Consider the following 23,446-nt stretch of genomic DNA (forward strand, 5'->3'; position numbering starts at 1 on the left):
ACTTTACCATTCATATTATGCATGAATGTGTATGGCAGTTATCTATAATTAGAGAGGAAAAGGGAAAGGTTGCTCACTTGAGCAGATCTAAGCCGAATACGTTTGTGAAAATGAGCACGGTAGACTGGTCTGGAATTTGTGGTGATGCCGATACAGACCCAAGAAAAATCTCAAGAACCCTAATTTCCAACATTATTACCCTATTCCGGTACAGAATAACATTAAAGACACGTTTTACTGCTCCTCCACACGCACGGTCCTGCCTTGGAATCAGGAATTCTGTACGAAACAAGGGAGTTTTGAGCCCGGGCTCATTTCATGAATAAAAAGTGGATTGAGGTGAAACAAAGAAAATCCACACACCCAAGGAAGACAAGCAGTTTCAAGCATTAAAGGCAATCTGAACAACCAGCAACTACCAGCTTGGCCTCACCGTTCACCAAACAGAATTTAAAAGAAAGAAACTGTTACTAAAACTGTACATTCACCTTCTGCGTTTTGAGTCTGAAGGCGCCCTTGGGTCACGTTTTCAAATTTTCCAAGATGCAAAATGGAGAATAAAGCCTTGTTTTTTTCTGTGATAAGAGCAGAAATTCTCACCTAACCACTTGTTTTTGGGGGTTGTGGCCGTGGCCAAGCAATACTGTACTATAATGGCAAGGACTGGTAAATGCCAGAATCTGTCAAACTGCTCGGTTCCCGATCTCTGTTATATTGGAGTTGAAACCAAGTAGCTCTGACCCGGGCAGAAGCCACTGCACTTTGCAGTACCCATGTTGATGTTTTATGATCATAAAATGATGTAGTGATGTTTTATGACATTAAAAATGATGTAACGATGGTTTATGTTCATTCACGGTAGGTTTTAATAAAACATCAGCTGTAACTGGCACAGAAAGCCAGTTTAGGTGTAAAAGAGGTAACAATTGCTGAAAGATCAGTTGCTTGGTGCGTGGCTACAATCCAGATCATGGGCAATAACACAACACTTGGAAGCTTTGTAAAGCCTCACAAGCCATTTGGAGCAAGGCATGAGCCTTTTCTCTCTCCCCCTTGCTATTATTGGAGCCTCCCAAATCCCAGCTCCCCTCTCCGGAGGGAAAGGGTTTGCTACACCCATCTCTGCAGGGGTGCAAGGCACCCTTCCGATGCTCAGGCATCTGCTCCTTCCCCAAACCTCTCCATTATTCTACAACGCTCACCAAAAGAGTAAGTTCCATCCCTAAAACTGAACCCTGGTGCCAGAGCAACGGTGCCCAGAGGCCACGGGTAAGCAGCCGGATGAGGGCAACCTAGGATGGAGGCCATCACCCCTCCAAGGACGTGTCCCTGGGGAAGGGCTTTCTACCCACACCCAGCCCAAACGTCCCAAGCCACAAACCATGGGTGCTGCCCTGTGTTTTGTCGCTGCCAAGAAGAGCTGAACCCATCGCCTCCATAGGTGCCTCCGGGCAGCTGCCGGCTGGCTGTGCCCCCTCCTCTCCCCCTCCCAAAGCCAGCCCAGCCCCCTCGGCCCCAGCGTGCCAGCGTACAGCCCGATCCATAGACATCACCTCTTCAATTGCCATATATCTGGTGTCTCTTATAGCCAACTCTGTAAGACATAACCACATTTCTGGCCCGGTTCAGTCCTTGCTGAATTGGGCAGCTGCTCCAGGCCTTCATTTCTGCATCTCTACCGACTCTCCCACATCTAAGTGACTGCCTGACACCAATTCATTTGTTTTCCTTTTTTTTTTTTTAAAAAGATAAACATGTGTTACGCCGTACAGAAGCAGATGTATTATTCTAGAGGGTTACTACACAGCAGCACAATTCATTTGAAGATTCAGAACTATTTCAATGAATCACTTGCTAAGATTAACACCAGACAGTCAGCAAGGACCCAGAGACAGAGGAGCAACGCTTAAATATTTGCTGCTTCTGATGTGGTTTCAGTCTGGTTTTGAAAAGGATCTAAAGCAAAACCTCACAGGAAGCTCATTGCTGTGACATTACAGGAAAGCTACGGTTTTAGAGCAATAACAGCATCCCCAAGAAGCAAATTTCCTCCTCAAAAAAATAGTCAGAGAAGATGGTTTTCTTACAGCCAAACTGTAAACTGTACTACTACTCTTACCTTCAGAAAAACACCAAAAAATGCCTGTTGTGCAAAGTTTGCTGCTATTTAGAGGCAACACGTCGAGGCAGCGCCCAAGTGATGAGTTTCTGCATCACACCCCGCTGCCCGCCTGGGTACCGCTCTGCGGCTGCGGGCGGCACAGCCCGCGCTGCCGGCACATACGGCTCCTCCTCCACCACCCAAAAGCCACCCAGCCAAACAAAAACACAGAGCTGTCCTCCAAAAAATCCTCTCCCAATTTGTACCCTACTGACCAAGCGGTTCGAAAGAGGCCAAGGCATTTCAAATACCATCCAAAGCAATCATCTGAAATTAAAAAGTAAGTCAGGCGGCTTTACACTTTCCTATAAACTCTGCCGCGGTTTGTAAGGGAGGTCCAAAAATGACAGAACAAAAATGACATCGTTTCCAAGCCCACATCTGTCCTTCTGTCTCATAGCCAAGCCAGAAAGGAGTATAAATACCTTATTCCACATTTAAAATATTTTCTCTGCCCTGTCACTGCATAAAAATCTCAGGTCAACAAGAAAGGAAAATAATTATTTAGGGGAACCAACGAAAGGATGGTCGAAGCGCTCCAGGGTCCCAGGGGTTGCCCGAAGGCTGTGCCACAAATCCCCCAGGGTGGACCCACCAGTCCCTCCAATGGGTCACAGGGACCCTCCATCGAGGCTGGATGCCCCTCCATGTGCATCCTGGCCCATGAACCTTAGCTTCTCTCCCGATATCAGCCCAGTTTCGAGAGGGGGGATCGCTGTACCCCATCCACACAGCCGTGCTGCTCTCCCAAGCCTGGGAGGCAGATTTGAGTTTCCTTCAGCTCAGAAAAAAATTAACTCGCATGTCCCGTTTCTTGGTTTACCTACAAAAAGGAGACACCACTTCCAACAGCGTTGCAAAGGATGCTCTGGGTACCGCCAGCAGCTCTTCTCCAGCAGCACTGGGACTCCTTTGCAGCCCCAGCTCCCACGAAGAGCAGGGGCTCGGACACACGTTGGTGATTGTTTCCCATCAGCAGCTCCCTGGTTGTTGTGCAGATTTTCTAGGTCACGTCTGGGGTGGCTGCCTTACTTCTGCACCCCATAATTCTGCTTGGGAACCTCACATCTGCTGCCAGGGCTCCCGAGCCCCACAAGGACTGAACAAGGATCACTAATATTATTTTCACGGGAGCAGAGCAACATCTTGCAGGACAGAAATCCAACCCACATAACGAATACCAGATGTGAGTGAGCAGCACCTCTCCCTTCCCACATGAAAGCCGGGGATCTACCACATCTGAGCCGGGAGAAGCCTCACCCCTGTGCCTGGCAGGGTTCACCAGACCAAGCTCCCCCTCTGCAGCTCCCTGCTCTGGGGAAAAAAATCCTCATCCCAGTGTTAGCTCCAGGATCCATGTTGTGCTATTCCCTTGCTCGAGAAAAGCTCCTGGAGTCTCCCAGCTCGGGTACGGTCATTTCACTCTCCAAAAAGTGCATCGTCCAAGAAAGCACTAGCAAGACTAATGAGAAAAGGCGATGGAGGCAGCCAAACCCCATCTCTCCCAAAGAATCGTGCTAACACATCCAAATTTAACTGCCTACAAGGATGAACACTTTCCATGAAACTTCAGCTTCTCATGCTTATTTTCATATACGCTTCCCGTCAGCAAAAAACAAAGCGGACGAGCAAAAAAGCTATGAGCGAAGCAAAGCAAAGGCGCCTTGAAAGCAGCTCCTGAACCTGGCATGAGATCAGATGGATGCAGGAAAGAGCGGAGCCAAGTCTGCCTGCCCGGGAGATCCCCCGCGGATGCCCGTGCCTCCCCGCCTTCCCAATGGAAATCAGGTGCACGGGCATGTGGGGGCAAACGGCGCCCGTCACAGCTCTTTCATCTCAGATGGTTACAGGTTTTATAACTTTAGAATAATCCGCTGGTTTTTTTCCCCTTCCCAGGCTCACCCCCAGATGAGAGGCAGGATGCAGGCAAAGTATCTTCATCGCAGCTCCAGGTGCCCAGCAGTTACCTGGGCATCAGCCTGATGGAGGAAGGGATGCATGTTCCTTAGGTGGCCGTGCTAGGCTTTGCAGAATATGTGCATTTTAAAGACCTCCATACATTATGAGCTATACATTTGCCTCTGCAGCTATAACAGTGAGTCTACAATATGCAGCCAGCCTAAATTTATTCAAAGAATTGAATCAATAACTGAAATTTCTACTTTGATCAAAGTGCCAGTGGCACAATGACGACTCATGTCAGTGTTGCTGCTCCGAGATAAAAGCGTAAGTATTATTCAGAGCTGAAAGTAAGGGAAGAAACTCTTTGTAAAAGAGCGAAATACAAAGGCTGACATGGAGCTTGCGAGTGAGACAACAATTCTGCTACAGCCGCGCCACTTGTCAGCACAGCAAAGAGTCTGCAGACATTTTCACTATACCATAAATTCTGATTTCCAAGCCATAAAAAACTCCAAGATAAAAATTAATCATGCAAATTCTTAGGGAAGGATTTTTTTTTCCTCCACTACGGAAAAAAAAATAAATCATAAATCAACCAGCTACAATATACAGACAAGACACTTGCAAAGCAGGAGTTTAAGCTATGATTAACTTTGCTGTACTTACTGCCTTTAAAAACGATCACATTACAGAAAAGCATTGGCATGATCTGTGTCACTTGGATATTTAAGCCCTTCCATTAATTAACCAGAAGTGAAATAGGACCTAGGACTGTGGATCATTAAGTCTAGTTCCTCATTACTTCGAGCAACCATATTATAAAACTGCCTTCTTGAAGTGAATAAACAAGATCTGAAAAAGAGGATTTTTTTTTTTCACCCCATTTGGAGGTGGTTTCAGGATCCTCTTCCTCAGACACACACAAATATTCTTCTCAGTTCCTGCTCGCAGTCACTGACATGGCTCTTTATCCATCTATTTTTTTTGCCAGTGGTGTCCTTTAGGTTAAATAGCTTTCTCCCTGAGTCATTCCCACAAACTTGCAGCGTACAAAGGAGCCTGGGATAAGGACAGAACAAAAATAGTACAAAGACTGTACAGTACTCTCTAACTGAAAATGCAGGCATTGAACTCTATCGTATGGATCTTCAGATTTCTAGAGCTTTTCCTTTTTTTTTTTTTTTTTTTTTTAACACAGGCAACAAACCATAGGCTAAGGATCCACAGAGCTTCATTTGATCCGTGTGAAGAACTGCTCATGATAACCCTACACTGAGCAGAGCCTTTGCATTATTCTTAAGTGTCACGTCTAAAAGAAAAAGAAATTAAACTGTCTCCCCACCAGAATATATATTAAAATTATGAGCTTTCCGTTACTAAATCATTACACGCAATTTATATTCAGCCACTTCTAAAATGCAGAAATTTAATAAAGGTATTATACACAGAAGCGCTAACAAGATAATTGCCTTTAGTTCCTGCTCCCAGATGGCTGAGCTCAGATTTAGAATGGGGAAAATCACAATAACGGCCGATGGCGTGGAGCCATCACCTCGAAAACGGCCCCAAACCGATGCATGTTGCAGGCAGGGGGACATGTCCCAGGGGACGGGACGTGCCACTGGCGGGGACCCCCTGCCCAACCCAGGTAGCCATCCCGGGGGGTGTCCCCCCGAGAAGTGCTTCCCCACCTCTGCGGGATGCAGGAGCCCAGAGCAGGTCCCTGGGGGGGACCCCAGTGCCTCCTGCCCCCCAGGCACCTCGGGGGACCCATGTGCCATCCCTCAGCGTGGCAGGGACTTCACTGAAATATCTGCTCACAACATACACATTTAGGAGGGAGGGCAGAGGAATAACAGTTTTTTAATTATTGCAGTTGGCTTAGGTCTTAAGCGGAGAATGAATTTTATTAAAAGCATTTTCATTCATAAAATTATTCATTAAATTAAATCAAATCAAATTAAAGTAATAAAATAATTTCATTATTTTCCAGCCTGAGCCTTGACCACTGGAGTTAACTGTTGTCTAAAGCACACTTATATACGTGCTAACCAATATGGTCAGAGCAGATAATCCCAAGTATTGCTCAACTTAATCCCAGGCTATGTTTTCCTGAGATGTGGCATCCCCCTACAGATCACCCCACTCCTCGAACGGTGCTCCCTCGACACGTGCCGGCTGTCATCACCCGGCTCATGCAATAAGGACCCGCTACAACTTCAAGACGTGGTAGAGACGCGCGTGGGGAAAGGCACGGCCACACACTGCAGTGAGACACGCCGGGGCTGTGGCAAGGCCACCGAGAGGCAGTGACAAGCAGGCATGCCAGGAAATGCTGCAGGACCTGCTGCTGCATGCAGGACATACCTTACTGCGAGGCAAAACTCTGCTCTCACCCGCACTGGTCCAAATCCAGAGTAATTCCACCAGCTTCTACAGATTTACTCCAGATTTACACTCACAGCAGCATCCCTACTGAAAAAGTCACTTAAAGGAGCAAAAAAGAACAGATACACTTTCTAAATGCAACATTTCAATAGAAAAGTTGTCCTAACAATTTTTTTTTATAGAGATGATGTTGTTCTTGTTGTTATTACTATTATTTTCTATTCACTTCCATCTATTTCTACTTCTGCACTGAGCCGAAGGCAGGCTGTTCCATTTAAAAATTCAGGACACAAATGGGAACCAGATTACATCTATCCCAAAGCTGCCAAAAAGCAATTGCTGTATGAAACCAAAAATCCTCCTGGGATTTTTCCCAAATCCGCAAAATATTCCCGAGCACTAAAGTTTCCACTGGGACTATTACATTAGCAGATAGATAGTCTCTGTGCGAAAACCCGAGTACGCAGCCGTCCTCCTAAATGGTTTCCAGGACAAGGAGGCTGCGCAAGGCACGTACTCCCACCTTAGCACCGAATAATATTTATACCAGATCTGGCCTTTAAAGCAATTTATACACCTATCAGTGTTAAAAAATGGCACTGGGGACCATCAGGCTTTTGTTTCCTGAAGGAAAGCTGCAAAAAGCAGTAACATCTCCACATCACCTTGAAACCTCCACGTGCATCCCCAGACTCCAGCTGAGCCTGACCCTGCGGGCAGCCTCGCGCACATCCCTCCTGGAGCTGCTGCAGGGGTCCCTACAAACCCCCTTCGTGTGTCTGTGCTGGAGAAATGCAGTGCCTTCAGCTCTGCGCTGGAGAAATGCAGCGCCTTCAGCTCTGCGCTGGAGAAATGCAGTGCCTTCAGCTCTGCGCTGGTGGTTCCTCGCAGAGGAACTCTTGCAAGGAGCGCCAGAGCTGTCTCCGTGCATCAGTCCCTCCATCCAGGATGCCGATGTACGGTGGATTTGGTCCAGACTACAGTGCGGGGCCAGGACCCCGGGAACTGCCCCTACGTTCCTCCACGATGTCGCAGGAGCAGCACGTGCTTGGAAATGAAAAACAAGAGAGAGCAACCCCTGATCCTGCGGGCATCGGGGCTTCGGAGGGGCAGCACGTGCTTGTGTCGGTCGAAGCTGCCCTCCTCCAGCAGCCCAGAGCTTTCCAAAAGAAAAGGGAAAGCAAAGACCCCCTGCCAAATGCTGGCAAAGAGCAAAGGAGAGCAATGGACATCAGGACAGAGGAGGAGGATGGATATGCAGGTGATGGGGGGCTCCCACCAGCCCCACACAGCCTGGGGAAACTGGGGGGCCCAGCACCAGCAACGCTGGGGGGGCATCCCTCCCTATTTAACAGCCTAAAACCAGCCCCCCAGCTTCATCCCCCCACACCACTGCTCCAGTTGGGGCTGGGGATGCGGAAGGCTGGGCAGGATGCAGCCCCTCCACGCGGGGCCACAGCATGCACCCAGCACAACCCCAGAGAGGGTTTTATTATGGGCTCTCACCCACCCAATATCCCTTGCCCTCACCACTCGGGCATTTCTTGATAAGGTATTTATAGGACCCTTTTAAGAGCTTTTCTAGCCATTAGCAATGACTACATATATATAATATGTATCTAATAATTTATATAAAAATATAAATATGTGTAGTATACTTTATATATATGTAGTCATATATATCTACATATATTTTCATATACCTCTACATATATAAATACATAAAAATATATATCTACATATATTTATATATAGAAATCTACGTAAAAATATATATATATAAATATATATATAACTCCATGTACACCTGTGAGCAGGAACAGCATTGCCAGGTAGCCATGCGCAAGAAAAAATCAGGGAACTCCTCATCTTCAAGGCCAGCGCTCTCTCAGAAAGCTTTTTAGGCTTATTTTTGTACAAAACCGACAAAACCTCAGCTCAGGGTCGCCCGATAAGGGCCTTGCAGACGCCGCAGCAGAGAGATCTCGGTCTCCAGTGGCAGCCGCTCACCGCTCCCGGGACGTTCACACAGCACCAGGAAAGAGAAAAAAACCACTCTTCCCATCGAAAGAGGAAAAAGACCAAGCAGCGACTTTCCTGTGTTCAAAACGATGAATCACAAACCCTGGCAGGAGGATTCGAGTTAAATTCACGCGGGTTTTTTTTCTCCTCTTTCAATGCTTCTGTTTTTTTTTCTTTAAACAGGAGCTTATCTTCGTTCTCCCCGCAGGGGTAGAAGGTTAAATATAAAAGTTCCCTCTCACCATCCCCCTACAACAACAACGCGAGGAAACGCTCTCCCGGCGTGGGCCCTGCCCGCATTTCACCCTGCCCGCCGGCCCTGCCCTCCCCACGCACCCCGCGGCCACGCTCGCCCCGTCCTCGGCGGAGGAGCGGATGGGATCCGCCGTCGTCCCGCGGGTGCCCCCGGGGCGGCCCTCCGAGGCCTCCCGCCCCGCCGGTGGCAGGGCCGGGCCGGGCGGTGACAGCCTGGCGCCGGGGGACCCGCGAGGACGCGGCGATCGCTGCTGCGGAAACACGAGCGGCCGCGCCGGGTCCCGCTGGAAACGTTCCCGCTGCGGGCCCGGCCGCGGCTTCGCTCTTCCCGGGAAAGGCGGCGGCGGCAGCTGCCCGCTCCTCCTTCCAAGCGTACCACAGACCCCCGGCCGGGCCGGCGCCAGCCCCGGGCTCGCACGCCCGGCTGGTCCTGCCTTTTCGGAGCGGAGAAAACTCGCAGAAGTATTCGGGGAGGGCTCCGGGCGCCGAGAAACACGGAGCGCCCCGCGGCCGGCCGGGCTGGGCTGCTCGGCCCTAACGGTGCAGCGGGCCGGGGGAAGGATAAACTCGCCCCCGCGCCCGCAGCTCGTGGGGTTTCCACGCAGCCCGAGGGCAGCCGGGGGTGCTGGGTACAGGAGCCTGCTGAGGGCTGCCCGGGCCTTCCCGCATCCTCCCCGGGGAGCGGCGGGGCAAGTCCCGGGGGAGCGGCGGGGCAGGTCCCTGGGGAGCGGCGACCCCGGCCCGGTCCGGCACCCCACGCAGCGCCCGCTCCACGCACGGGTGGGTACGAGCAGGGACAGCCCGCACCGGCAGTTCCGTACACCCGAGCACGCACCCCCTACACGCCCCGGTGCAGTCCCCGGTACACACGTGGACAAAGGCACACGCACTCCCACGCACACGGGTGCACACAGACACACGGCTGCGCACACATGTAGGCACAGAGAGGCACACGCACTCGTGCGGTGCCCCACAGACACGCACACCGCGCGGACAGACGCACTCCCCGCCGCCGTTACCTCCGGCTCCGCGCCCCGCCGCCCCCGGCAGCACCTTGGCCATCCGCGCCGCTCCCCGCCGCCCCCAGGCGCGCACCGCCGGGCCGGGCGGGGCGGGGCGGGGCCGGCAGCACGGCGGGGGCGGGGCCAGGGCCCGGGGCGGGGCCAGCCGCTGGAGGCGGGGCGGGGGTGTGGCCAGGGGCGGGGCGGGGCCAGGCGCCCCCCGCCTCCCGAAGGAGGGGGGCGGCCACCGAGCACCGCCCGGGCAGTGCCCGGGGGTGGCTTGGCCGCCGGTGCCTCCGATCAAGGCTGCGGGGCTGGCACGCTTGGGGGCAGCCCGACCCCCCCCCCCAGGCTGGGCCACGGGCTTTGCGGGAGCTTTGCAAACGGAGCCACCGAAGACGCCTGGATGCGCCCAGGGGTGAGCCTGTGTGGCAGCACGGCCTCCCCACCTCATGCCTGGGGATGCTCGGGACATGAATCCCATCCTAGGTACCAACACAGGCTCCCCAGATCCCACGCCAAGCCTCGCAGGCAATGTGCAGTTGATAGGAGTTACCCCGAGTCCCAAGCCCGTACATTAACCCCAGGCATCCTCCCCGTCTCCCAGGGCTCTGGCTGCTTTCCCTGTGCCTGGAGGAGCTGGGGGGGAACAACTGGGCTGTATCTAGCCAGTGGGGAGCTGGGGCAGCCTCCCCATTCTTAAATGCAGCCCCTCTGTTCTTAAATGCAGCCCCCTTCCTCTGCTGCCCAGCTGCTTCATCATGCATTTTCACATGAGCAGCAAATGCACATATCCCTTGACATCAAGGGATTTATGGCTGATGCTGGACACAAGCACCGTGATAACAGGAACACAGGACCTTTGCCAGCTCAGGGTTTCTTTGCAGTTCAGGACACCAGCTCCATGGGATGCGTTTTCATTAGGGCTGGAGCCACTGCTTCGTCTCCCCAGCCCACCCCGGCCCTGTTGCTGAGGGTCTGGCATGTGGGACAGCATGGGAGATCTCCTTGGGTTTCATTCCCCTCCTCAGGGCCATGTGGGCATAAATTGGGTTCAGCAGTCCCTTTGCATCCTTTTCCCAGCACCGCCCCACAGGGCAGACCTTTTTTCGGATGACTGGTGCTGCCAGCATCTGCTTGGGCTTCCCCATTTCATTGCTCCAACCTCCTTCAGCCCAGCAAGGTGCCCAGTGGCACTGGGATTATCCATCTGATTTGCACCCATTTCTCCCAGCTCTTAACACGCAGACAAGCTTTTCAGGCCCCAAAGGGACTGATGGTGGCTTCTGAAATACTGTGCCGAAGGGGTAAAAGCAGGTGGAAATGCAGCGACAGGCTGAAGAGGAACGTGCCCAGTGCCACCGCAGCCCTGTAAAGGGGCATGGCAAGACGGGAGCTGGCCCAGTGCCATCGCCACAGGGCTGGATGGATGCAGCAGGGACTCCCAGCAGCTCCAGGCGCTGGGATTGTGCTGTGAATCACCGCAGTCTGAGGCATTGCTTTTTCAAATCACAAAGCCCATGTGCTTAGGTGCAAGACATGGGAAAACTATAGGATATGGGAAAGGGGCAAAGGAGGAAAAAATATTGGTGGTGAAATCAGGTTCCTCCGTTCCCGCATCTACACATCTCCCACGGCAGCAGTTACCCCAGAACTACATTTCCCATGTGAGCTGAGCATCCTCAGAGGTGCCCTTCCTGCCGTGCCGGTGTGCAAGGCGAGGGGACAGTCGGGTGCTGTCCCTGCGCCTGTCTCTCTGAAGCTTTGAAACTGAGGCAGCTATTAGCTGTCTCCCTCAGGTTACCTCACTCAGGCTGGGGTTACGCTCAGGCAGGAGAGCAGAGAATTGCAAATACGCTGCTCTTTGAGGGGGAGGCAAGGGAACCATCACATCCTTGGCCTCCTCAGGGGAAAAACCACAGGCTAGAGCTTAGGGTACCAAACTTGGACAAGAGAGGGATGTTCAGTTCCCTTGTCTCCTACAGATGCCCCGAGTATCTCAGAGCAAGTCAGGACCAAATTAAGGTTATTAAATGCTAAATTCTCTGCAAAATGATGGGGAATCTTGACGATAGATAGAGTTAAAACACCTCGGTCTCCTGGAGGAACCAGCCTTTGGTTTTTCAGATTGTATAGCGGCTCTCTCCTACCTCCCCTGGAGATAAATGTTGGCTTTGCTTATAAGCACAGGCAAACCATGGACCCGCTCAGCTGTAAATGAAGGTGAAATTTTGCCCTCGGCTTGTTAGGTGCCTGTTCACAGCGGTGGACGAAGTTGGATGAGGACACTGCTCGCCGAGCCCAGTTCAAAATGGCAATTCAAGCGCTACTTTTTGTCACGCTCCAACTTTATCATTTGGTTGGGCAAAATGGGACACATTATTTTGGTTATTCTGCTTCACAGCCTGTGTCATGAGGGACTGGGCGATTGCAGTGCGATCTGGCTGTACTACCCGCAGCCAAGCAGACCCAGCCTGTCCAAGGGCTTATTTTGTTTCTCATTCTGGCCCCACGGTCTATGCTCCCCTTTTACCTACTGCTGCGTGATGATCAGTGATGATTTCAGTGCCAGAAGAACAAATACATCAAGAAAAAAGATTATCTGCTGTCTTGTCTTTCAGTAGGATCGCAAGGACCTCATGAACCATGCTGTTACGTTTCCAAGGAAAACAGCTTTTTCTTCTGCCTAGGTAAAAGTGTCTTTTCTCTTTTCCCCCACATTATTCATCCTCTGGTGCATGTTTCCAAATGATTTTCAAAGTCTTTTTCCTGTTCAACTCCATTTTGATTTGATAAACTAAGGATGGCAGTTCTCTAATCCCTCCGTGGTTTGATACACCTGATAAGCGCTGGGGAGCCGTGTCTGCCCAGGAGGGCAAGGCAACCGCCGCTCAAGCTTCTCCACTTTGCAGCTCCACTAATTACATATATATATTTTAATACATATATATAAAAAAATATATTAAATATATTGTTCCCCCATTGAATTTTGGAATAGCTCCACTATTTTTAGATATATATTTACAGACATATTTTTTTATATATTTTTTATGTTGTTCCCCCACTGCATTTGGAGAAGGAAAGAAGTCCATCCTTCCACGTCTTTTGGTCCTAACCTGCTCAGCTGGGGACAAGTGCCACCACAACTCCAGTTGTCAGGTCAGCAGAGCGGAGCTGACAGTGCCATCTCACTTCACTACCTCCCTTCGGCTTCTCCCTGGTAACTACGGATCCAGGAGACATACATGATCCACAGGCGGGAAGCACATGTCTGTTACACCCTGCCGTGGAAAATAAATACCTCTCATGGATTTCCCACACATTTCAGCGAGCTGTGTGGGAAGGGAGAAGCATTTCTAGGTGCCTCCCCGGCTCGGCCATGCAGCCCCTCGGATCACTCAGCATCCCTGCGCCATCCTAAATCCCCCACGGCTGGGGAGGTCTGAGCGGTTGCTACTGCCAGATCCGGGGCTGGACCACCAAGGCCCTGCAGAAGAGACGCGGCCATCCCAAACCGCAAACGCACCCGGGTATTGACACTCATTACATTTGTACCCACCCATGTGTGTAATCCCACAGATTCCTAATGCTGCAAGCAAACAAATAATTGTCCCGCTCCGCCTGACACTGCGGCAACCCCAAATGCTGGCACGCAGTTTCACTTCTTGCTGTCGCTGCTGCTTTTAACGACAGCCGATGGGCAGCCAGAGAGTTACGGCCCCGTTAACACCACCGCTGGGGACGGCACAAATAACCACAGTGCGATGTTGAGACCACAGCGAGAGCTGAATCAAGAAATCAGAATACACTGTGTAGGAAGCTGCACCCAGGTGAAGGCACAAAGCCTTTGACATGAAAGATGCCCTTACCATTATCTCAGGTGGAGATAATCCTACCTCTTCTTGATAGTCACGGCCTTCACCTGCCCCGCAGAGACCCTTCCACCCATCCTCAGCATCCCCGAAGCATCTCTAACTACGGAGCAGAGGCAAATCCTCTTGCAGCACTGGAGCAGCGCTTTCTAAACCACATCTGCAGAAGGTTTTTAAGCAATCTTGCTACCAGGCAGGCAGTGAGCTCAGCGGCTTGGGGAGCCCCGAAGAAACCCATCCTGCTAAATTAATAGCCACTGCTAAGATTTCCACAACGACAACTGTGCATATTTATCAGGTCCCCTCTGATACCACTTAACAGGCAGCATTGTATTTCGAGGCAGCAGAAATATCTCCGCACATCTGTTTTTCCAGTTCTGCCAAAGAGCTTTCATTTTTCCCTAATAACTTGACCTGTTTGGTTTCTGGCAGAAGACGGCTAAGCAGAGCACTCGCTCTCTGGATTCACTCCAGTACGGGATGAGGTCAGGCCAACAACGAAAAAGAAACAGCTGGATGGCTACGAAGCAGTGGGAACAAACAGGGCAGGGACCAGGGCTTTTTCTTTCCTTCCCTTTTTATTTATCCAACGGGATTTCATTCCTGGGCATATTTATTCCCCCGGCAGACGGTATCACAAAAGCAGTGTTTCCTGGAAGCCGCCGTTGCGGGGAGCCTCCTGCAGCAGGCTGACCGTGCCCAGGGTGCAGGTATAAATAGCACAGGCAACTAATCCCTCCTCTGGTCGGCTGTCGGGAAATGTGAGGCACAGGTCCTAGGGGTTTCCATTGAGATACTGCATCTCCTACACAAGCATTTTAATCTTGATTTTGGCAAGGTGGGGTTCATACCCCACACTCCCACTTTATTTTTCCATTTCATCACATACTTATTAGCCTACCCAAGGCTTTCTGGGTTGGGGACTTTCACCTTGCATTTTTCATTCTTCTTTCTTTTTTCTGATATTCAGCTAAATCATCTTAAAGCAGCAAGCAGAAAAATTGCCAGTGAAGCAGGAAGGAGGTGGAAAAGAGGGGAGGGATGGGGGAATGGAAGACAGGGAGAAGACAGGCAAGCACAGGAGAGAGACAGCGAAGCAATCTGCACATGTTCCCTGTTCGGAGAGTTTCTCTCTCCCTTGACCTCACTTTCTCCACAGCCAGAAATTCCACCTCGGGACTTGCCAAGGAGACAATGCAGCATTCCTCTGCTGGGCCACAAAGCAAGTGTGAAATGTTCTGTTTTAATCATTTACAGAACAAAAGGAACACAACAGTCACTGTCTGATTCATATCTGCTGAGATCCACCAGCCAAAGCTGTGGGAGAGGAGAGACAGATGAAGAAAGGAAAGGAAGAGGAGGTGTGGGTTTGGTTTGTTTTTTTCTTCTGGTTAGTCACTGTGGACCTAAGGAAAGACAAGGACCACGTTGGATTATACCAAAGTTTAAGAGCCCCTGGTGTCCTCTCTCTGGCATGGCCTCTGGTAGATGACTGCAGAGAAAGTACAAGGAACAGTACAAGTACAAATGCTGTTTCCTCTAGTACGTGATCCCGTTTCCCTTCCTGAGCCAGACGCTGTAGCTGCATCATCAGGTTTGAGAGCCCTTCATAGACCTTTCTTCCATGATGTTTTTTAATCACTTTTTGAGCCCATTCATACTTTTGGCACCCTGGACATCCTGTGGCAGCGAGTTGCACAATGTAATTGTGTGCTGTCTGAAGACATACTTTCTTTGGGTTGTTTTAAGTCTTTCCTTATTTCACAGAATCACTGTGGTTGGAAGGGGCCTCTGGAGGTCATCTGGTCCAACCCCCCTGCTCAAGCAAGACCACCTAGAGCCAGTTGCGCAGGACCACGTGCAGATGGCTTTTGAATATCTCCAAGGATGGAGACTCCACCACCTCCCTGGGCAACCTGTGCCAGTGCTCAGTGACCCTCACTGTAAAACAAGTGTTTCTTGATGTTCAGAGGGAACCTCCTGTGTTTCAGTTTGTGCCCGTTGCTTCTGGTCCTGTCCCTGGGCACCAGTGAAAAGAGCCTGGCTCCGTCCTCTTTGCATCCTCCCTTCAGACATTTATAGACATTGATGAGATCCCCCAGAGCCTTCTCTTCCCCAGGCTGATGAGACCCAGCTCTCTCAGCCTTTTCGCACAGGAGAGATGCTCCAGTCCCTTCATCATCCTTGTGGCCCTTCACTGGACTATCTCCAGTATGTCCATCTCTCTCGCACTTATTTACTTCTATGCCTTTCATAATTCTTGTACTTCTACTGTATCCTCCTTCAAGCATCTCTTTTCCACATCATCAAGTTGTAGTTTACCGAGTGTCTGCTTTTGCAGAAGCTGCTCTGTCCCTCGGTCAGCTTTGCCTCCCTTGCTTGGTACTTCTCTAGGGAATCTCAGAAATGTCCTCACTGCTCAAGGTACAGGTGAGCCATGAACTGACTTACAGAACAGCAGACCACAGAGAGGTTTCCAAAGGTTGGGCATGGCAAGCAGAGCACCAGCCTTTAAAACAAGGAGAGAAAGAAAATTTAGGAAGTGATTTCCCAGTCATTGTTAATTCCATCCTTGGAAGCACTGGAACAACCAAAGGCTTTGCAAACATGTAGAAAAGGAGGATATGAGTAATAGCCAGCACAGATCCAGCAAGAAAAGAGCTGGTCAGACTCATCTAATCTTCTGCGATGAGGTAATAAACCTTGTAGATGAGGGGGGAGGTGCAGATGCCGTACATGTTGGTGTAGAAGTAAGGCTTGTGATACCGTGTCATACGGTATCACTACAAGCAAGAGAGGGACACCTGGCCTAGGAGAAAGTATGAATAGATGGCTGCATGACTGGTCAAAACCCTTCTTAGAGGTTAGTTACTCATGGCATGAGGCGAGGCAAAAAGCCTCTCGTAAATCTGGTACTGATCAGCATTTCCACCAAAGACTCAAAATCCAAGCACGGCTTTTTACATTTACAGTTGACAGCAGGCTGGGACAAGCTGCCAGAAAGCGGGACACAGGAATAGAGGTCAAGGCGGGCTTGATGAGCAGGAAAAAAAGGATGCGATCCAGTGATCCTCCATTGGGATCCTCCTCCAGCACCCACACAGACGAGAAACTCTCAGTCTGACCCATGGAAGGGCTTTTCCCTGCTTATGCCTGCCTTCAGCAGCACAATGCATAATTGGCTTAAATTACAGAAATTTAATTAAGGCACCAAGAAAACCCTTCCAGTGCAGTGAAGCACTGGGGTGGATTGCCTGGGAAGGCGGCTAGGACAGGTTGGTCCTCCATGTGGGGTGGTGGGTGAACAGGAGGCACTAGTCCTGCCCCCAGACAGAAGAGACCTGACCTCTTGAAGTCCTGCTCAGACCTGCTTTTCTGTGATTTTTATGGTGGTGATGTTTTGTCTCAGGATGTTTTTATTATAATATAACGCTGCTTTATTCTCTGCTCCTCTGCTAACAATGCCTGCTGTTCAGGTGGCTCGTTTGACCAGGGCTGAGTATTTTTGTCCTGGTATTCTCAGGCCCTGGTTACACGATCACTTCAACACAGCATAAATGTGAGCTGCTACTGGGACAGTCTTGTCCTCTCCCCCTCCAACATGTGCTTGCTCTTACCCCCTTGCTTGCCTGGCACCGCAGACCACGCAGCTGTGCATGACTCAGGTCAGGAGACTGATCCAGCTGAAAACTCACCAGCCGGGAGGGAGGCAAGAGGAGAGATCAGTTTTCCATTACTTGTTCTGCTATCTCACATCCTTTGTCTGTCTTGTCTACCTTGGATGGAGCAATCACGTCTTGTGCTGTGTTTGGAAAGCGGAGTGGAAACGTAAGGTGATACAAGCACTGGTTTGAATAATCTTTTCCAGACTGAGGGCTGCCTAGTACTGCTGTGCAGAGGAAAGCGGTGTCCGAGCAGCTCCTGCTGCCCCTCGGCTGGGAGTGGGGCTGTGCAGAAGCCCTGGGAGATGCCAGCCACCACCTCAGGAGGCAATGGATCACACTGGATGGCACAGACTATTTCCCCATTACACGAGGAAGATGCCAAGAAGCCGATTGCCCCATGTTGCAGCCCTGATGCCTGCCCCTCCGGGGTCCTGCCCCTTGACCAGGGGTCACCACGAGCCTCATTTTGCACATCTAAAACATCCGTCTAGCTGCTAATGCATTTCTTTGCTACACAGCTACAACCAACCAAATCTTGTCATTTGGGAGAGGGAGCTTGTTCTTTGTCACTGAATACATTTGTTAAGACTTGGAGGGTTTGCCAAGGTTATGAGAAACGGGCATGTGTCACTGAGGGAAGGCACCGGTCAAGGGATAAGATGAGGAAGATCAAGAAGAAAAGGAGCTGGTGGAAGTTGTTTCACAGAAAATGCATTTTAAAGTTACTTGACTTGTTTTAACAGCAATCGGGTAATGAATGAGGCAGCCAAGGGAAGGCTCTTGGCTTTATTCCCATTCCTTGTTAGACACTCCTCTGGGTGAACACGTCAGAGCAGTCTCTATCCTGACACCAAGTGGAGAGAGCTCACAAGGACTCCTTTAAAATACGATCAAGAGTATGAGACTGCCAGTGAGGACAGCTGCCGGCCCAGCCACCCATTCAAGCGCCAGTGAGGCATCATACAGTTTATAGACATTATTGTATTTATAGGAATTTTTTCAAGATCCTAGCTCTTAGCAGCAGAGGTTTAGAGCAGATATAGTTATACATTATAAAAATCACCGTTCTGGGCTCCTGCAGTTTTTACCCTCTTACCCCAAGTTTTCACCAGTGCTGCATGTGATGAGCAGCCTGGTGCGTGCATGTAGAGCATCCTTACTGGGGACAAGGTGGGTTTCCAGAGCAGTGGGGAAGTCGCAGAATCACAGACTGGTTGAGGTTGGCGGGGACCTCTGGAGATTATCTGGTCCAACCCCTCTGCTCAAGCAGACCCACCTAGAGCTGGTTGCCCAGAACCATGTACTTTGAATATCTCCATGGATGGAGAATTCATTGTCCTTAAAGTGAAGAGGAGGGTGCCTTTTCCTTGGGAGGAAGGGCCAGTGATTGGTCATTGGTTGAGTGCTCCCTCAGTAAATTTGCAGATGACACCAAGCTGGGCGGGAATGTTGATCTGCTCGAGGGTAGGAAGGCTCTGCAGAGGGACCTGGACAGGCTGGATCGATGGGCCGAGGCCAACTGTATGAGGTTCAACAAGGCCAAGTGCGGGTCCTGCACTTCGGCCACAACAACCCCAGGCAACGCTACAGGCTTGGGGAAGAGTGGCTGGAAAGCTGCTCAGAGGAAAAGGACCTGAGGGTGCTGGTTGACAGCCGGCTGAACACGAGCCGGCAGTGTGCCCAGGTGGCCAAGAAGGCCAACGGCATCCTGGCCTCTATCAGAAATAGTGTGGCCAGCAGGAGCAGGGAGGTGATCGTGCCCCTGTACTCGGCACTGGTGAGGCCGCACCTCGTGTTCAGTTTTGGGCCCCTCACTACAAGAAGGACATGGAGGTGCTGGAGCATGTCCAGAGGAGGGCAATGAAGCTGGTGAAGGGCCTGGAGCACAAGTCTTATGAGGAGCGGCTGAGGGAACTGGGGTTGTTTAGTCTGGAGAAGAGGAGGCTGAGGGGAGACCTCATCGCGCTCTACAACTACCTGAAAGGAGGTTGTAGCGAGGTGGGGGTTGGTCTCTTCTGCCAAGTAACTAGCGATAGGACGAGAGGAAATGGCCTCAAGTTGCGCCAAGGGAGGTTTAGATTGGACATTAGGAGAAATTTCTTTACTGAAAGAGTGGTTAAACATTGGAACAGGCTGCCCAGGGAAGTGGTTGAGTCACCAACCCTGGAAGTATTTAAAACACGTGTAGATGAGGTGCTTAGGGACGTGGTTTAGTGGGCTTGGTGGTGTTGGGTTGATGGTTGGACTCGATGATCTTAGAGGTCTTTTCCAACCTTAATGATTCTATGATTCTATATAAGGTGACAGGTATTGCAATGTGCGGGGGTGGTCCCACCATGCTGCTGAAGAGCAAGGAAAGGTGCACGGACCTGAGCCCGGCATCTCTTCCAACATATCTAATTCCTGCACTCCATCTCCAGCCTTCCCCCATTTTCTCAGGAGGGGTTGGGGGCTTGATTTCCCCCTTCCTGCACATCAGACCTCCTGCAGAAGCTTCCCAGTGTGCAGCTCAGGTCCTCACCCCCACCTTACCTTGAGCCCCTCTAACTCCTCCTGACCAACACATCTTTGACGTTGGCCCTGGGATTAAGGGGAGATCACTGCCAGATAGGGCTCCCCCATGGATTCATCCTCTGAAGCCTTCAGCTTCCCATGCCCATTTGAGGTTGTTTTCTCCCTGGGCGTCTTACTCTTCATTCTTGCTTTACACACCTCTACTTCTGCCTCCCGGGGGGAGAACTCCCCCCTCATTGAGTTGCAAGGCACCAGAAAGTCACAGAAGCTCTAGTGCCAGCCGTGGGCTAAACCTCAAACCCCCAGCCAAAAAGCAGCAGCATCTGAGAGCGCTCTGCACCAGAAAGGTGACAGCTTCTACCCCAGGGAAGAAAAATCCACATGAATTTCACACAGAAAGATACTAAACATCTAGCATCGAGCTGTCCCATCCCTCTGATGGATGGCATTCAAAAGCCACACAGAAAGGAGGCACCGGTGGTGATGAATTTATGCAGTGAAAAGCATTCAGCGGCTGCCCTGTGTTTTAAGTGATCTCCTAATTACTCTACATAGGAAAAAAGGAAGAGGGAAATGTATCAGGCATGGACTTACCCAGCTGATCCAGAGCAAAGAGAGCTGGGGCACCTTCGGAGAGCTCATTGTCTGAGGGAAGAAGAACAAATACTTGGAAAGGTCAGCTGGAGAGGGAAGTGGGGTGACAACGCTGTTTTAATCACACTGCAGATAAGCCCCTATTCAGCTTCCTTCCAGTTCACCCCTGACAGCCTTTACATGTGTGTTTCTTTTAATCCAGCTGTTACTGAAAAACCTTGGAGTCAGCTCAAGACGGAGACTTGGCAGGATGAACCCTTATCGCCCTCCAGCACTGCCAAAGAGCAAGAGCTCTGCTGCCCTGTCTCTGCCCACGCTGGGATCCCCTGGCCGTGCTCCCCTTTTCGGCCATGCCATGGCTCTCGGCTCCCTTTCCCCGGCTCACCTGGGGTCTCAGAGCATGGCCGAGCAAAGCTTTGCTGTGTGCTACGGTCTCCTCCACAATGGCAGCTGGGGTAGGTTTAACCAGCGGGAGCAGGAAAATGCTCCGGCTGGGATTTTTCAAAGGCTGAGCAAACCCTTGAATCATCTGATAATAATATTGCTGTAACGCAGTGCCTGTGGCAGGTTAGACCATGAGCTCTGGAAACTCCTGAGCCGGTGGCATCTCTCACCAAAAGCTCGTGGGATATTATTTTGGATCCCAAGCCCAATCCCACCACGAGCCCACCCATCCTCGCCTGCTCCCAGCTGTGGACCACAGCCCACAGGGATTCCTCACTGCCAGGACCTGCAGCCCCATAGGAGCACGTGGCTGAGTGTTAAATGCCATTTGTGCCTTGGAGTTAGTGGGGATTTCTTTATTTTCAAACATTTCTTTCAATGTCAAAATGCTGCTAAATTGCAGAAACTCAATGCAATTTAAAAAAAAAAATTGCAAAGAGTGGTTTTTTTCCTGTTGGTTGTTGGTTTTTTTCCTTTCAGGTTCATGGCATTTTTTCAATGCGTGAGTTAGACTAAAAAACCTTTTGGTCTGAAATCTGTGGGCTGCTTCTAGGGGGTTCAAGGAGGATGTTTAAGAAGGGCAGGTGCATGACACCATATAGTAATCCATACCTGTGACATTTCTAAGAGATCTTGCCCCCCACTATAAAATGCTGTTAGGCCCACCAGTTAGAAAAAGCTGTGAGCCACTAGTTTAGAATAGCAACAGGCTGTATACAAAACCAAAGGCCAATGTATTTAACTGGTTTGGATTTTTATAAACTCCTGATGGCAGCAACTCTGCCCTCCTCTGCATTACAGACCCAAGCAACAGCGGGATAACAGTGAAACGATAACACAGACCACGCACATGGCGAAGATTTTAGAAAAATAACAGAAGCAGAGATTGTCCTAAAGGGCAAAAAGGACAGACTGCAGCAAGGATCCCTGTGCTGGTCCCTTGGAGCTGCCCTGGGCTGGGTGCCTGCAGAAGCAGCAGATGTGCTATCATAAGGATGCCACCCAGTGGTGCTTGGCTGGGGAGATCGAACCCGGGGCTGCTGGGTTCAAAAGCATAAACCTCCTTATCTAATTCAACTCTCCTGGAAAAGGAGGCGATGCCGCATCTCGGACTGTCTCCTTCCCCTTCCCCAGGCATCTGGGCTATCAGCGGGAAGCTGAGGGAAGCAGACGGAGATAAGCGAAGCATTTTACCAAAGCAAAATGTTTCTGTTCCCAAGGTGCTGTCATCTGGAAGGCTGTGGGTTTATTTTGGATTTAGTCCGGAGCACAGCGTGTCCCAGCCAAAGAAGGAGCTTTGCCCAAGGAGGGGCAGCTTGTGCTGGCCCGGGGGACGGGGACCTCCAGTGACGAAGATGAGCTGGGGCTGAGCAGGGAGCACATGTGGCTGCGTCTGCCAAACGTTTGAACGGGGATTAAAAAGCAAATTAGAGCAGCTGGCTGGAAATTAGGTAGAGATGAATCAATAGAGCAAATAGTTCTGCTGGCTATTTCCCATTGCATCTGCCCTGAGCGCTTTCCTGAGATTGGCAATTTCTGGAGAGTGGTGGACCCCAGCCTTGGGCTGGGAGGTCTTGTGTCATGCTAAGGTGGGCTGAAACCTTGAATGGTCCTGCACAGAGAGCCCCAGCCGGGGCTGCCCTCGGCCCTCCTGTCACTGCTGTGACAGCATGTCTCCCTGGAGCCATCCTAAATTGTCCCATGCAAATATGATTGAAAAGAGAAGGAGGTATTTTACTAGCTCTCCTCCTCACTCCTCCCCAACCACTGTCATCTGCAGAGCCCTGCTTTGGAGAATGAGGGTGGTCACATCTAGCACAAGTGGCATATTAACTTGCCGAAAGGTGGGCGTTGGGGTTTTTTTTGGCAAAAGGCCACTCTAGAGAAGGAAGACAAGCCAAAGATCAAGTGCCTGTGTCAGTGTGCCAGCTCCTGGCAAGACACTGCAGTTTGGGTCAGACCTCCCACCTTCTTACTAAGTACTGCCTTGCTCTGGACATGGCCCAGCAAAACCCCTGGGACCACTGCAAGCACAGTGAAGGGCAGCAGCACATCGGGAAGGCTCCTAGCATATTCACTGGGTGGATTAAAAACCAGGAATCATGTCCTACCTCCTTTCACACAGGCAAAGGGATGGATCCCACCATGAGACAACCAGTTGGTTTCATCCAGCTTCCAGTTTTCACCAGGGTCCATCTCTGATTTGCAGCATCAAAGATCTGCGTGCAATGCCTCCTGCTGCTCTCTCTGGGGAATAACCAGAAGATATTCTGAGTGCCTGTTGTGGTCCGCAGCATGGCCAGCTGCTGAGAAGCTTCCCTCAGCAAAGGAAAATGTCTTGTTAATATTTCAGGAAAAAAAGGAAAAGAAAAAAATCGCATGGCTCACAGGGGACTATTGGACCAAGGAGCAGCTGACTCTGCCAAGCCTCGACTTATCACATTGACAAGTCTCCCTGCTGTGTCAAAAGGGCACCGATGCTTGGACCTCTTCCATTTTAATGTTGACAGTCTGACCAACACTGAGAAATTCCTAATCCCTCACAATATTTTCAGGGATAGGGTTTTATTTCTGAGCAAGGTGACGTGCCATGAGGGTGTCCATCGGGGATGAGTGTCTCGGCTCTAC

At 50.8% G+C, this 23,446-nt stretch overlaps 1 protein-coding gene across 1 annotated transcript in view; it reads right to left on the minus strand.

The window, feature by feature from the left end:
- Nucleotides 1-23,014, minus strand: part of AMOTL1 (angiomotin like 1) — a 73,152-nt gene extending 50,138 nt beyond the window's left edge. The window contains exons 1-2 of the mRNA XM_075140130.1: nt 22,930-23,014; nt 20,375-20,425 (exon numbers count right to left, since the gene is read on the minus strand). Of these exons, the coding sequence (XP_074996231.1) occupies nt 20,375-20,425; nt 22,930-23,014 (136 nt within the window). The remainder of the gene's footprint in view (nt 1-20,374; nt 20,426-22,929) is intronic.
- Between the last annotated feature and the right edge of the window lie 432 nt (nt 23,015-23,446).

The sequence above is a fragment of the Calonectris borealis genome, chromosome 1, assembly GCF_964195595.1.
Source record: "Calonectris borealis chromosome 1, bCalBor7.hap1.2, whole genome shotgun sequence".
Lineage (NCBI taxonomy): Eukaryota > Metazoa > Chordata > Aves > Procellariiformes > Procellariidae > Calonectris > Calonectris borealis.